The sequence below is a fragment of the Xenopus tropicalis genome, chromosome 2 (genome assembly GCF_000004195.4).
Source record: "Xenopus tropicalis strain Nigerian chromosome 2, UCB_Xtro_10.0, whole genome shotgun sequence".
NCBI lineage: Eukaryota > Metazoa > Chordata > Amphibia > Anura > Pipidae > Xenopus > Xenopus tropicalis.
In genome coordinates, this window is record NC_030678.2 from 53914741 (window position 1) to 53928846 (window position 14106).

A 14106-nucleotide genomic window follows, 5' to 3' on the forward strand; every position below is an offset into this window, starting at 1 on the left:
GTATTGCAAATGATCTCAGACACTCAAACAAATGTTGCAAAGATTTCTATGAAATCTTGCAACCCAGAACAACCAATGATATGCTTTTAAAAAAAGTTGTTGTGTTACTAGACCAGGTACAGACTTTGTACAGTTACAATATCCCTTGTAACTTATTTAACAAATGTATATCTCTTCCATTTAAATGAAAAACATGTAATTATATTAATTATATTACTATTCTTTTAATTTAAATAATGTTACTTTACAAATGCTTATTCGTTAATATTGTGACAGTTTTCAAGAAGTGCAATGCCTAATTCCTTTGATATTACTTTTCTTGGAATATCCACACCCATTTGTCCTCTCTTGGGTGTTTTGATTGTCTGTAATACTAAGAAACAATAGTGGGTGGTGTCATTACTCATCCCCTTCTACATGGAATTCATGCAGTAACTTGGGGCTTGCCCACTAAGGCTCGCAAAGGTCAAGCCTAGATGAGGTTGCTTTAAAGGGAAACTAAATCCTGTTTAAAAGCAGGATTTAATGTTAGTTTAATGTAGAAACACTGTATTTATCAGTTTATTAATGCAATTAAGTGCTGCCTTATAGCTTCCTATGTCAAGGCAAAATAAAATATAACCTAAACACTCCACTGAAACAGTGGCCCAGGTGAGCAAGTGATGGTGTGAGTTGCTGCAGAATTTTTGCTTGGTGTTGCAGATATATGACTACTAAAGTATGACAGAACCCTGTTTTACTTAGTTTATAAGCTATATAGATTATGCATTATTTCAGAATCCAAAACTGGCCAAAGTAATCTTTTTTTAAAGTATATTGCTTATGATATGGGCAAAGTCTTTAGTGCTTTTTCTTGATCTTTTATTCTAGCACCTTGTCTAAATGTGCCCATGCCGTGCTCGCTATACTTTATCCATTCACATGGCAGCACACTTATATCCCTGTTCTTCCGGCTTCAATGATTGATATTGTCTGCTCGCCCACTCCTTTTCTGATTGGTATTCTGTCTTGCTCCTTACCACTGCTCAGCGACCTTCCCATTGAAGAGGTAAGTGCTTAGCTGTTCTCATTACACTATTTAGCGTAGCAACCACTTTTGGCTCTTACTCAATGGGCAAGACTTTTTTTTAAGTCTTGCTAACTGGGTCAAAATTTCCATTTCAGACAGCAGAACTGTGATAAAATAATTTCTTGCATCCCTGTGATCCCGAGGCTTGCCTGGATTACACTACAGTACAACAGCAAAGTGAAGCATGAGACTGCTTGCCTTAAGCTTACTGAGCATTGTTCACACAGTAGCATAATTCAAGGAGCACAATTCTTTATCATGGAAATTGTCTGCACTGCCATTATAAAGCAGTTTCTGCAAATATACTGCTGTGACCGGTATGTTGTGGAAAGCATGCTATACATATATTCAGAGTGGCTTGGTGCTAACTGCAGTAATATAAGTGTACAGTCTTTGCACAGAAAACAATGCAAAGTGATTTATAGAACTTGTGCAGCTCCTAATGATATCTTTCTCATCTAGGTACTGATAGTTGATCTCTGTGGAAACAAGTTTCTGCAAGCGGTAAGTCTGTTTCCAATCATAATTTCGTTTTTACAATCTTTGTCTTCAGTGTCATAAATAACTGCGCCATACCACTGCACTGGTTGTTGAATTGTTCTTACTTCTTCTGCTGTTTTCAATAAGCTGTATAAGTTAAAAGACATTGGGTGATTTGCTGCCATTACAAAACTCCATGTGGTAGCCTACACAGCAGAGGTATGGCAAGAGAAAGCCCTACTGCACTAATTTTCCCAGTATCAGTAAAAGGGTTATAAGGTACAGTTTGGGTGATACCTCCCTAGGTGTATTCTTTTCTAAGCCTAGCAATTATTCTCATGTAGGTCAGCTTTGTTTGCATTGGCTCAAATGGCAAAATCAGCTCCCAATTAACAGCCCGGTCTGGTCCCCAGGGCTTCTAGCCAGATATTGGGAGGTTCACATTTTAATTCTGGCTTTATTCCAGTTTACTCCACCCTGAGATGTTCCACAAGATACAAAACCACACTCTTTGTTTCCTGGGCATGTCCTTTTAGTCCTAAATCAGTTTATCCACTGATAGCCCAAACTGAGCAAACAATAAAAAAAATTGGTTTTAATGTGGCTGAAGCCAACTTTCTCTATGGCTGGCTCATACTTGTAGCCATATGATGGGCTGACATCAAAGGGCAGATATGTCAAAATGTGAGATTAGAGCACACCACAGAAAAATTCACCCACTCTCTATTCATTCCTATGGGATTTTTAGAAGCGTAGCTATCAGATGGTGAACTCTATCTTTCACTTATTGATAAATATGCTTCTAAAAATCACTTAGGAATAAATAGAAAGTGGGTGCATTTTTTTGTGGTGTGCTCTAATCTTACATTTTGATAAATCTGCCACTTATTGTGCACTTTTGCATCTAGCTAATGATCTCTTTTTTTGAGATATCAATAAGAGTCACAGTTTCTAATGACATAATGACATGAAATTTTGTCCCTATGCATTTTGCCACATTTGCTTCCTCTTAAATCTTCTAGATATGGTAGCCAGAACATCATAAAATTGGGGTTACCCCAGATTTTACTAATTGCTTTGTATTTGATGATTTTCTGTACACATAGAATGTTAGCACTTTTACTGCCCATTTCATTGGTTTCTCATGCTTTTTTTCTACAGTTATCTGATGAAGATGATATATTGCCTCATAAGCTTCAGGCTGCCTTAGCCCAGATATTGGAGCAGAGAGATCACATCATGTTTCAGGAGCAGCTCACAGAAGGTTAGCCAGGAATCTTCATTTACTGTAGCAGAGGAATAACTTCTTTCCCATACCTCCTGCCAAACTGCTGAAAATGTTCCCCCATATGTTACGAACAGATCTCCCCTGCCTTCATTTATAATCTTTCCTTTGATAAATTTGACACCTTCCATATTGCTTTCATTGTCTAACATATTCCTTATGGAGTCTGAAGCAGCATCTTGGCAGGCATAAACATATTGCACTGTTATTTTGAAGTCTATGGAGAATTAAGGTAGCCATACATGTTCTCATGTTCAGAGTGTTCTCTGCATAAAAAAATCGTCATATTTTCTTGTTTGCATTTTTCTTTGTGTTCTTAAAACATTAAGAATAGGGTGTACAATATGCAGATTTGTAAGCATTTGTTTTTCCCATAGAAGTGACACTGAATTCCCTGGTATCGGAAGCCTTTGTCTGGTTCTTTGTGGAAATTGTGGGACATTACTCCCTACACATGTATGTGAATGAGAAGGGCGAGCGTGTTTTCCAGAGAGAGCCATTCCGCAAGTGTCACACTTCTAGAAGCACACGCCAGTTCCTTGATGTCTTCATGGAAACCCAAATGTTTGCAGGATTTACTCAAGATCGCGAGCTCAGGAAGAGTGGGGTGAAAGGTAAAACAAAAAGTGATTGTTGTTTTGGCATGATTGTTATTGAGGGGATTTAGTCAGATAAACATTTATGGCTCCAGAGATGTAATACTAGATGGGCACTAGGTGTGGGCCTGCCTTAGCAGTGAAAATATAGGCATGTGATCTATTATTTGAAATTCTTAATCTTTCTGTAATGCCTTGCGAAAGTGGTTCCTGAACTGTGGGGTTGCCCCTCTGGATAGAGCTTGGAAGCTAATCAGAAGCTTAGAGCCATGGTCTACGGGGAGATTAGTTGCCTCCAGTAAAGCTTGGCTACCTACAGCTTATTAGCTTTTAATGAATAGCAATTAACCTGAGTGTGACATTTATGGAATAAGACCCCCATTTTGTGCATTTTTAGGGCTCTGGCACACGGGGAAATTAGTCGCCCGCGACAAAACTCCATGTTCGCGGCGACTAATCTCCCCGAGTTGCCATGACCCGCCATCCCACCGGTGAACATGTAAGTCGCCGGCGGGATGGCACACACGGCGGCGTGATTTCCTGAAATCGCGCCGCCACGTGTGCCATCCCGCCGGCGACTTACATGTTCGCCGGTGGGATGGCGGGTCATGGCAACTCGGGGAGATTAGTCGCCCGTGACAAGGGAGATTTGTCGCGGGCGACTAATCTCCCCTTGTGCCAGAGCCCTTAAAATGCAAAAAGTGCACATAATCTTAAAAACAGATGAAAGCACTTGCTTTTGTACATGTCTCTTAAAGTGGTGGTTCACCTTCTGGTTAACTATATGTTATAGAATGGCCTATTCTTAGCAACTTTTCAATTGGTCTTCATTTTTGTGTTTTTTTTTTCTTATAGTTTTTGAATTATTTGCCTTTCTCTTTTGACTCTTTCCAACTTTCAAATGGCAGTCCCTGACCCCAGTAGCCAAAAAACGATTGTTCTCTGAGGCTACAATTATACTGTTATTGTTTGTATTACTTTGTATTACATTTCATTCTATTTAGTTTCTTCTCTATTCAAATTTCTGGCTCTCCTCCAAACCACTGCCAAGTTACACTTGACCCTAGCAACCAGATAGTTGCTGAATTTCTAAACTGGAAAGCTCCTTGCACACGAAGATAAATAATTCAAAAACTGGAAATAAAAAAACACCAATTTCACATTGCCTCAGAATTGCATTCTCTACATCAGGGGTCCCCAACCTGTTTTACTTGTGAGCTCCATATACATAAAAATAGGAGCTGTGATTGGCCACTATGTGGACTGGCAGTGTACAGGAGGTTCTGGTTTATATGCCTCCAAAACTTGCCTCCTAACCAGGAATTCAAAAATAAGCACCCGCTTTGAGGCCACTAGGACCAACATCCAAAGGGGTGTGTGAGCAACATGTTGCCCCCAAGCCACTGGTTGTGGATCACTGCTCTACATCATACTAAAAGTTAATTTAAAGGTGATCAACCCCTTTATTTGTTGTTAAACAGCAATTACCAGGATCATATACTAAGCCTGTAGTTTAACAGGAACTTAAGGGCTGTAGCACACGGAGATTAGTCGCCCGCAAGAATGTAAATCGCTGGTGGGATGGCATACATGGTGCCGTCGATTTGCCGAAATCACCGAAGTTGCCTCGAGAGACAACTTCTCCGATCGCGCTGGCGTGTATGCCATCCCACCGGCGATTTACATTCTCGCCGGTGGGATGTCATATCGGGGAGATTAGTGTGCCACAGCCCTAAGAGCAATTAAAAATGACCTTGCCAAATGATAGTGCTTTATGACTTTATGTATGCTTTTATCCTTTAAAAACAGGTTTGTTTGAAGTGCGTGCTTGTGAATATTTGAAAACTCTCCCTGAGACAGAACCCAGTGGGGTGAACAAATTTTTAAGAGGACTTGGTAAGTCAGAATATAAAATTGCATAGAGCAAACATGTCAACTGCCCTTTATACAAATGTTTAGCATTTTTGTTGTTCCTCAACAGGAAGTAAGATGAAGTTTCTCCAGAAGAAGTGATCTATTGAGTGAAAGCATGGCTCTTCGATTGAAGATAATGCAACTTATTTGTAATGAGATTTCATTGCTGGCTGTGCTCTCCCCTCTCAGTGTTAGAGCTTCCTGAAGGTCTGAAGGATGATTTGGAAATTTAGTGAAGGAGACAGCTCAATCTTGACTTTTCCCCTTACTGGAAAGAAGGAACTTTTACTTTATCAGAAAGCAGTTCTGCATATGAGGGGAGATTCTGTTCAGAAGGTGAATGAAGTTACAATGGATACAAGCAATACTCCAGCACTACAAATCTTTCCATGTAGCTGGTTTGTCTATCACCAATGAATCTAGTAGAAAGCATCACCTGCTTTGTTTGGTAATAAAAAGGAAGGCTGCAGTGTCTGACAGACAAAAAGCCATCGTAGTTTCTAGCACAGTGAATAAAATGCTGAGGCAGACATGATGGATAAGAATAGATTCAAGTTTCTAAATGGATGTTCTCTATCAAATTCATCATAAATCCATGTTGGACAGTGGCTAATGGGCACCACATTTGGCACAATGGCAATATAAATTATAAATAAACTGCAGCTGAAGTGTTTACAATAAAGCACCTAATCTTGGCATAAATAATTTATATCTAAGTATAATGGATTTCTCTAATTACCGATTGACATGACAGGCTGCAAATTATAAACCGTGGGGTTGCTGCAACTCCCTTTGGGAGCCAAAGGGAAGAACTGGACATTTACACACGTGAGGATACTCGACTTGTATATGGCGTATCTTATACCTGAATACACAACTACAAAGTCAGTTACTGCTTTGATAATTGTCACTTACTTGCTTGAATCGTACACTGTGGCTGTAAGACTACAACAGATACCTGGATTACAGAAGTTGGAATAAGGCTAACAAGGGACTCACTGTATATTCAATGTGATATATGAGCTATGACAAAGAAATTGGGATTATTTGTAATTCCAGTTTACTTTGAAATCATCAGTATATACCGTAATCGCTATGATAAAATGATATGAGTATAGTATGGTGTGTGTGATCTGTTATCCCAAAACTCTCCAAAGGCTTGAAATAAAACAATACCTACATTTAATTAGTCATATTTCTTAATAATACAGAAAGACCCCTTATCTGGAAAACCCCAGATCCCAAAAAAGGGATTCACACAATTTATCTATATTGTCCATAGTGGCAGGTGACTAGGTCCAAACCAGCTGGCTTGGATCTATCCACCTGCCACTTTGGACAAAGTTCAAAGTACAGATTTGTCCCAATCATTGTGGATAAGAGATCCCATTCCAACACAAATTTCATCAGATATGTGGGGCATGAGACTGCATTATTGTTCTATTTATGCCTCGTAGCAAAGCCACACTGGAAACAAGACCGGGTTGGAAAGCCACACTCAGATGTAAAATGTTCTTTGGGGGTGCCAAATAAGGACAGTGATTGACTGTTTGGTAGCCCCATGTGGACTGCTAGCCTGCAGGAGGCTTTGATTGAAAAATGTAAAAATTGGCACCTACTTTGTTCACCTTAATTGTTGCATATTGTTACCATCCCTGTTGCTCTCAGTGGCCTACTGGCTGGGGTTCACTGAAATAGGATTTTAAGTTTAGGTTTTAGGGTAGGGCAGAGAGGGCAACTGCCCCAGGTCCACATGTTCAAATCACATACTGCATATATTTATATCAAAGATACAGCCCTTGGCTTGCCTGCTGTTGCTGAATTCAACAGGTTAGATGCCATGTATTTTTCTCTTAGACTGAAGCCTCAGTGATGCCAAAATCCCTTAGTGATGCCAGAATCTGTATTTTTGGTTCTGTATCATCGCTGTAACAGACCTGAGTGTCTCCTGGACTGATGAAACAGCTCTTGAAACAGTTGACATGCAGAGACAGGTTTCCATAAAACATGATGAAATGTAAAAACGATTTGCTTGCTGCTATCTCTGAAAGTGCATAATAGGCCTATAACATTTATTGTGCAGCTATAGGAAGATAAGATCTCTGTCACTGTGTAAAAGCAATTCCCCTCATCTGTTTGAATCAATAAACAAGTAATAACTTGATGGAGTTGGAAATGGATTGCATTGTATTGAAAAAATATTTGATATATTTTGATATTGATGTAGGACAGACACATCCAGCCAACCCATGACTGCAGAATTGAACAGCTCATCTCCTTTGTATTGGGCTTGCACGTGTGTACATTTACAGGGGCGTAAGTGTCTTAAAGCGATGTATACAAATTAACTCATATTGAGTTTGTATGAATATATAGATTTGTTTTATACGTAAATAATGCTGCTTTACTGTGTGGAAACCATTCTATTGTTTTCACTGTCAGAAATAAAATAAATACTAAAATAACTTTGTTTCCTTTTATTTCAGTAGTAACAGACAGCAGGCGGGGGGGGGGGGGCTTTGTGTTATTAAAATTACAGGACCTATTGTGGCATATTTGGGGGGGGGGAAGTTTAAATTCTAATAAGGCAAACTGTGGGGCTAATTTATAAACACTGGACGGTAACCTATGGAACCAATCAAATCCCTTCATTGTTTAACCTACAGCTGGCTAAAAAAAGCTAATTACTGATTGGTTGCTATGGGTTACTGCACTTGGGCAAATTTGCCCAGTGTTTATAAATGAGCCCCACAAATTTTTGATCTAATTTACTGTAGACTATAGATAGTAGACAATTCATTTTGCAGCAGATCGAAGAGGTCAGATATGGGACTGATCATTTAAAGGAACAGTAACACCAAAAAATACAAATGTTTTTAAGTAATCATAATACAATGCACTGTTGCCCTGCACTGGTAAAATTTGCACATTTGCTTCAGAAACACTTCTATATTTTATATAAAAAGCTGCTGTGTAGCCATGGGGGCAGCCATTCAAGCTGGAAAAAGGAGAAAAGGCACAGGTTACATAGCAGATAATAGATAAAACACCATTGTATTGTACAGAACTTATCTGTTATCTGCTATGTAACCTGTGCCTTTTCTCTTTTAAATGGCTGCCCCCATGGCTACACAGCAGCTTCATTTACTAAACTATAGTAATGTTTCTAAAGCAAACACACCAGTTGTAGAAATGCAGGGCAACAGTACATTATACTGTAGTTTCATTTATACACTTTGATTTTTTTGGTGTTACTGTTCCTTTAATATGGTTGTAGTGGAATTACTTTGTTACGGAGCCTAAGAAAATGGAAGACTCAGTGATGGGATTCAAGGTTTCATGCTAATGACGGTAAGAGATAGAAAGCCCAATAGGACGAACATAGAGAGGGGGCACTAAAATTACAATTAAATGGACTGTTACAGTTATGGGCTCTTTTTTTATTATTAAACAAGTTTTATGTCATTCTTTATACTGTGTCAGTAACAGCAATATTGCAGGACAAAGGTGTGTTTAAAAAAATACATTAGGGTTTCTCACACACATGCGTTTCTCATGCATTCCTCTATGGTGTTTTAGTGCAAGAGATGCACCAGTAACTGAACTGCACAAGTAAATGGGTGATGGTACAAATGGAGATCAGTGGCCTGCAGTTAATATCGGCTACCATGGGCAACTAATCTTCTCAAATTGCCTTTCCACTGGCAATAAAATAAATGTGTTGCTTCGTTTTCCAAAGTAGGTTTTCCTGCAGAAGGAAACCGCACAATGTTTCATAAAATAAATTATACAAATGCCTTCCCACTGGTGATTTACTTTATTACAGGTGGAAAAGCATTTCGAGGAGATTAGTTGCCCATGGTAGCCGATTTTATCCGCAGGCGACTTATCTCCCCATGACCATCACCCTAAGAACCCTAAAACAAACACACATCACCCAGAAGTGTCAACCTCAGGAGATTGTAGTGCAGTGTGCAGAATGCACAATATCCTGTGGGAGTTTTGTTTGGCGCACTGTCCGTGTGCGCACAATGCACATGATGTGAGTGCATCTGCAGTGAGCATTCGGGTGGGTGGGATTTTCGGGAGACTTGACAGCTCTGATCACCATGTGATGCCATATTAAATCACATTCACAGGTATTTTCAAAGCTGTGTAATCAATTTTGGCAGAAGTAGTACTAAGTACTTACTACCTCTAACAATGTAGAATAGTATAAATCAGTAGAATAAATCAAACTAGAAAGGGAAGTTTGAGAACAAACTTTGTGTTGGGTTGAACAACGTGAAGTCACTGAATGAAATCTGATCTTTTGTTGGCTCCGCCCACTTTTTCTAACCTTGGACCACAATTATATAGTAAAAACCACTGTGCAAAGTTTGGGGCCCCTGGTTTTAATAGTGTCTGAATGGCAGCAATTTAAATTTCCCCCACTGAAAGTCAATGAGTGACATCTGATTGGTGGCTCCACCCACTTTTTCTAACCTGGAACTGCAGTTACCCAGTGACTAACTCTGCAAAGTTTAGGGACTCTAGGATTAAGAGTTAAATAATGGCAGCAGTTTAAATTTAAACCAATAAAAGTCAATAGGTAAATTGTGATTGGTGGTTGGTGGGTGTGCCCACTTTTTCTAACCTTGAGTCGAAGTCACCCAGTGACAAACAGTGGCCACCCTGGCATAAATAGTGTGAGAATGGCAGCATTTTAAATTTAAACCAATAAAATTCAATGGATAAAAGTTGATTGGTTGTTAGTGGCCCAACCCACTTTTCCTATTTTCGAAGTGCAGTCCCCCAGTGACCAACTGTGCAAAGTTTGGGGACTCTGGCATAAAAATTGTGAGACTGACAGCATTTTACACTTCACCATTGAAAGTAAATAGGTGAAATGTGATTGGCTGTTGGTGGCTCTACCCACTTTTTTCTAACTTTGAATGGCAAATACCCAGTGACTAACTCTGAAAAGTTTAACAACCCTGGAATTAATACTTAAAAAATGGCATCAATTTAAATACAAACCAATGAAATTTAATGGGTGGAAATGGATTGGCTGTTGGTGGCTCCACCCACTTGTTCTAACCCTGAATATGTAGTCATACAGTGACTGACTGTGCAAAGTTTGGGAACCCTGACATAAATAGTGTGAGAAAGGCAGCTTTTTAATTTTAAACCAAAAAAAATCAATAGGTGAAGTCTGATTGGCTGTTGGTGGCCCCACCCACTTTTAAAAACCTAAAAATGCAGTCCCCTAGTGACCCTGGTATTAATACTGTGAGAATGGCAGCAGGCTGAATTTCCCCATTGAAAATCAATAGTTAAAATCTGATTGGCTGTTGGTGGCTCCCTCGGAACTACAGTTACCTGGTGACTAGCTCTGCAAAGTTTAGGGACCTTAGTACTAATATTTAAAGAATGGCAGCAGTTTAAATTTAAACATACAGTATGAAGTCTATAGATGAAATCCGATTGGCTGTTGTTGGCCCCGCCCACTTTCCCAAACTTGGAACATAGTCACCTAGTGACAAATTGTGCAAAGTTTGGGGACCCTGACATTAAATGTGAGAATGGCAGCAGTTAAAATTTTCCCCACTGAAAACATCAAAAGAAATGTGATTGGCTTATGGAGGCCCCACCTACTTTTTCTAACCTTGAGTGCGTAGTCACCCACTGACTCGCTGTGCAAAGTTTGGGAACCCTGGCATCATACCAATACAATTTAATAGGTGAAATCTTATTGGCTGTTGGTGGCTCCGCCCAACTAACACTGCAGCCCCCTAGTGACCAACTGTGAAAAGTTTGGGGACCCTGGTGTTAGTACTGTGAGAATGGCAGCAGGTTAAATTTCCCCTTTAAAAGTCAATAGGTAAAATCTGATTGGCTGTTGGTTGCTCTGCCCACTGTAAAAAAAACCAAAAAACTGGAATACGAAATTACCCAGTGACTGACTGTGCAAAGTTTGGGAACCCTGGCATCAAACCAATAAAATTCAATATGTAAAATTTGATTGGCTGTTGGTGGCTCCGCCCACTTTTCAAAACTAAAACTGCAGTCCCCTAGAGACCAACTGTGAAAAGTTTGGGGACCCTGGTGTTAATACTGTGAGAATGGCAGCAGGTTGAATTTCCCCATTGAAAGTCAATAAGTAAAGTCTGATTGGTGACTCAGGCTGTTGGTGACTCCGCATGCTTTTCTTTAAAAAAAACACACAAAAAAAACTTGAATGCGTAGTCACCCAGTGACAAACTGTGCAAAGTTTGGGGACCCTGACATTAAACATGTGAGAATGGCAGCAGTTAAAATTTCCCCACTGAAAACAATGAAAGAAATGGGATTGGCTTTTGGCGGCCCCACCCACTTTTTCTAACCTTGAGTACAAAGTCACCCAGTGACTGACTATGCAACGTTTGCGAACCATGGCACCTAACCAATAAAATTCAATAGGTGAAATCTGATTGGCTGTTGGTGGCCCCGCCCACTTTTTCAAAACGAAAACTGCAGTGCTCTGGAGACCAACTGTGAAAAGCTTGGGGACCCTGGTGTTAATACTGTGAGAATGGCAGCAGGTTGAATTTCCCCATTTAAAGTCAATAGGTAAAATCTGATTGGCTGTTGGTGGCTCCACCCACTTCCAAAAATACAAAAAACCTTAAATGCGTAGTCACCCAGTGACTGACTATGCAAAGTTTGGTAACCCTGGCAACAAACCAATAAAAATCAATAGGTGAAATCTGATTGGCTGTTGGTGGCTCTGCCCACTTTTTCTTACCCCTGGTGTTATTACTGTGAGAATAGCAGCAGGTTGAATTTCCCCATTGAAAGTCAATAGGTAAAATCTGATTATGTTATTACTGTGAGAATGGCAAGTAATAGGTAAAATCTGATTGAAAAAAAAGTGGCTCCGCCCACTTTTCAAATCTAAAACTGCAGTCCCCTAGTGACCAAGTGTAAAAAGTTTGGGGACCCTGGTGTTAATACTGTGAGAATGGCAACAGGTTGAATTTCCACCAAATCAATAGGTAAAATCTGATTGGCTGTTCACAGCTCCGCCCACTTTTGGGCATCCAACAATCATCATATTTTCATTCAGGCTGACCCCATGACTGTGTGATTCAAGTTTGGGGAGTGTAGTCTCAAAGCTGTAAGATTGGCAGCAGTTTCAATTTCCCCATTAAAGTCAATTGGTAAAATTTGATTGGCTGTTGTCGGCCGCTCCCACTTTGGGGGTCATCCAACAAATGTTGCTGTTTCATTCGGGGTGACCCCATGATTATGTTATTCAAGTTTGGGGGGTGTAGCTTCAAAGCTGTAATTGTGGCAGCAGTTTGAAAATCTTCCCTGTCAAAGTCAATGGAAAAATTGGGGTGTTCAGAGCGGCGCCACAAAAAGACGGGGGGCCGGATCGCTTAGAAAAGCACAAGCAACCTGCTCTGCTATAGGGCGAAGAATTGTGGAGAGTTTGGGTGTTGTACCCCTAAACCTGTAGGAGGAGTAGCGTTTAGAAAATGGGGGGCGCTAAGAAGAATAAGAAGAAGAAGCGGAAGAATAAACCAAAGTGGAAGAACAGTATTTTGGGGTTTTCAACCCAACACAATTAGAGTGATAATAATGGGTTGGCTCTGTGATGAGAGCTGACTTCATACTTAGGGGTGTGACCGTTGGTTCAGTGCGTTGGTTGCCACTGTGATGAGAGGTAAGAGCACACCCCTTCTGAGAGATTTTTGGCCTAATAACTAATCTAATTTTAGATTAAAAAAAGAGGGATAAATAGTTGGATGTTGCCCCTCAGACTAGGGGATGTTGTCTCTTTTACTGATTTTAGTGAGTTTAAAGAATTTTCCCCTAAAATGGGCTTTGGAGATGTCTTTAATCTTAGGGCTGGTTCCCCTTCAATAGCAGCACTTGTCATGTGATGAGAGCTGACTTCATACTTAGGGGTGTGACAGTTGGTTCAGTCCGTTGGTTGCCACTGTGATGAGAGGTAAGCGCACAGCCCTTCTGAGAGATATTTGGCCAAATAACCCTAATTTTAGCTAACAAAATGGGGATAAGTAGATGGATGCCGCCCCCCCCAGACTAGGGGATGTTGTTTCTTTTAGTGAATCTGGAGAATTTTCCCCTAAAATGGGCTTTGGAGATGCCTTTAATCTTAGGGCTGGTTGGCAGGGCTGTAAGTCTGGTTGGGAGTGACTGTATGCAGGGCACTTTTTCCCACTGGAAATCCCCATAAAAAGATAACATTTGCTGCATCATAAAATACTTTCTTTTTGTTCCCAGAATTGACAGGCTCCACAGAATTGTGCCCCTCTGTCCCCAGGTACCTGCCCTGCCCTTATATACCAACCTTATCATGTCACTGACTGTAATGGAATAAATACCAGGACTTTGGCCTCTGTCTTTTATATCCTTGCCCCGCATTAATTGCTTCCTATGGCAGAGGGGCAATTACCAACACTGGGCAGTATTGCTTGTATAGTTCTACCTTCTGCCTAGGGGCAATCATGCCCAGTGTTGATTATGGTGATGCCCCTTAGAGGAATGATCAAAGCTAAATGCTGATTTGTTGCTACTAGCAACATCACTTTTGTCTGTGGTTCATAAATATAAAATATTAATTGGTTGCTATAGTCATTAGCCCTGGCAACATGAAACCAAGCTTTATTGTCTGGCAAAATATTGTTAATGTGAGAATGGTTTCTTCCTGAGAGAATAGCACCAATGCACTATAGATGGGCCCCATGTCCTGTCCTCATTTCAACTGTACC

The 14106-nt window shown here is 40.2% G+C and overlaps 1 protein-coding gene across 4 annotated transcripts in view; it reads left to right on the forward strand.

The window, feature by feature from the left end:
* Positions 1–7809, forward strand: part of dennd2c (DENN/MADD domain containing 2C) — a 37662-nt gene extending 29853 nt beyond the window's left edge. For 3 of the 4 annotated variants that reach the window (XM_012965732.3, XM_012965734.3, XM_018091356.2), the window contains 6 exons: positions 871–1048; positions 1532–1573; positions 2711–2813; positions 3212–3448; positions 5240–5326; positions 5412–7792. In XM_012965732.3, coding sequence (XP_012821186.1) covers positions 871–1048; positions 1532–1573; positions 2711–2813; positions 3212–3448; positions 5240–5326; positions 5412–5443 — 679 coding nt within the window. In that variant the 3' untranslated portion in view covers positions 5444–7792. 4 annotated transcript variants of the gene reach the window in all.
* The last annotated feature ends 6297 nt before the right edge of the window (positions 7810–14106 follow it).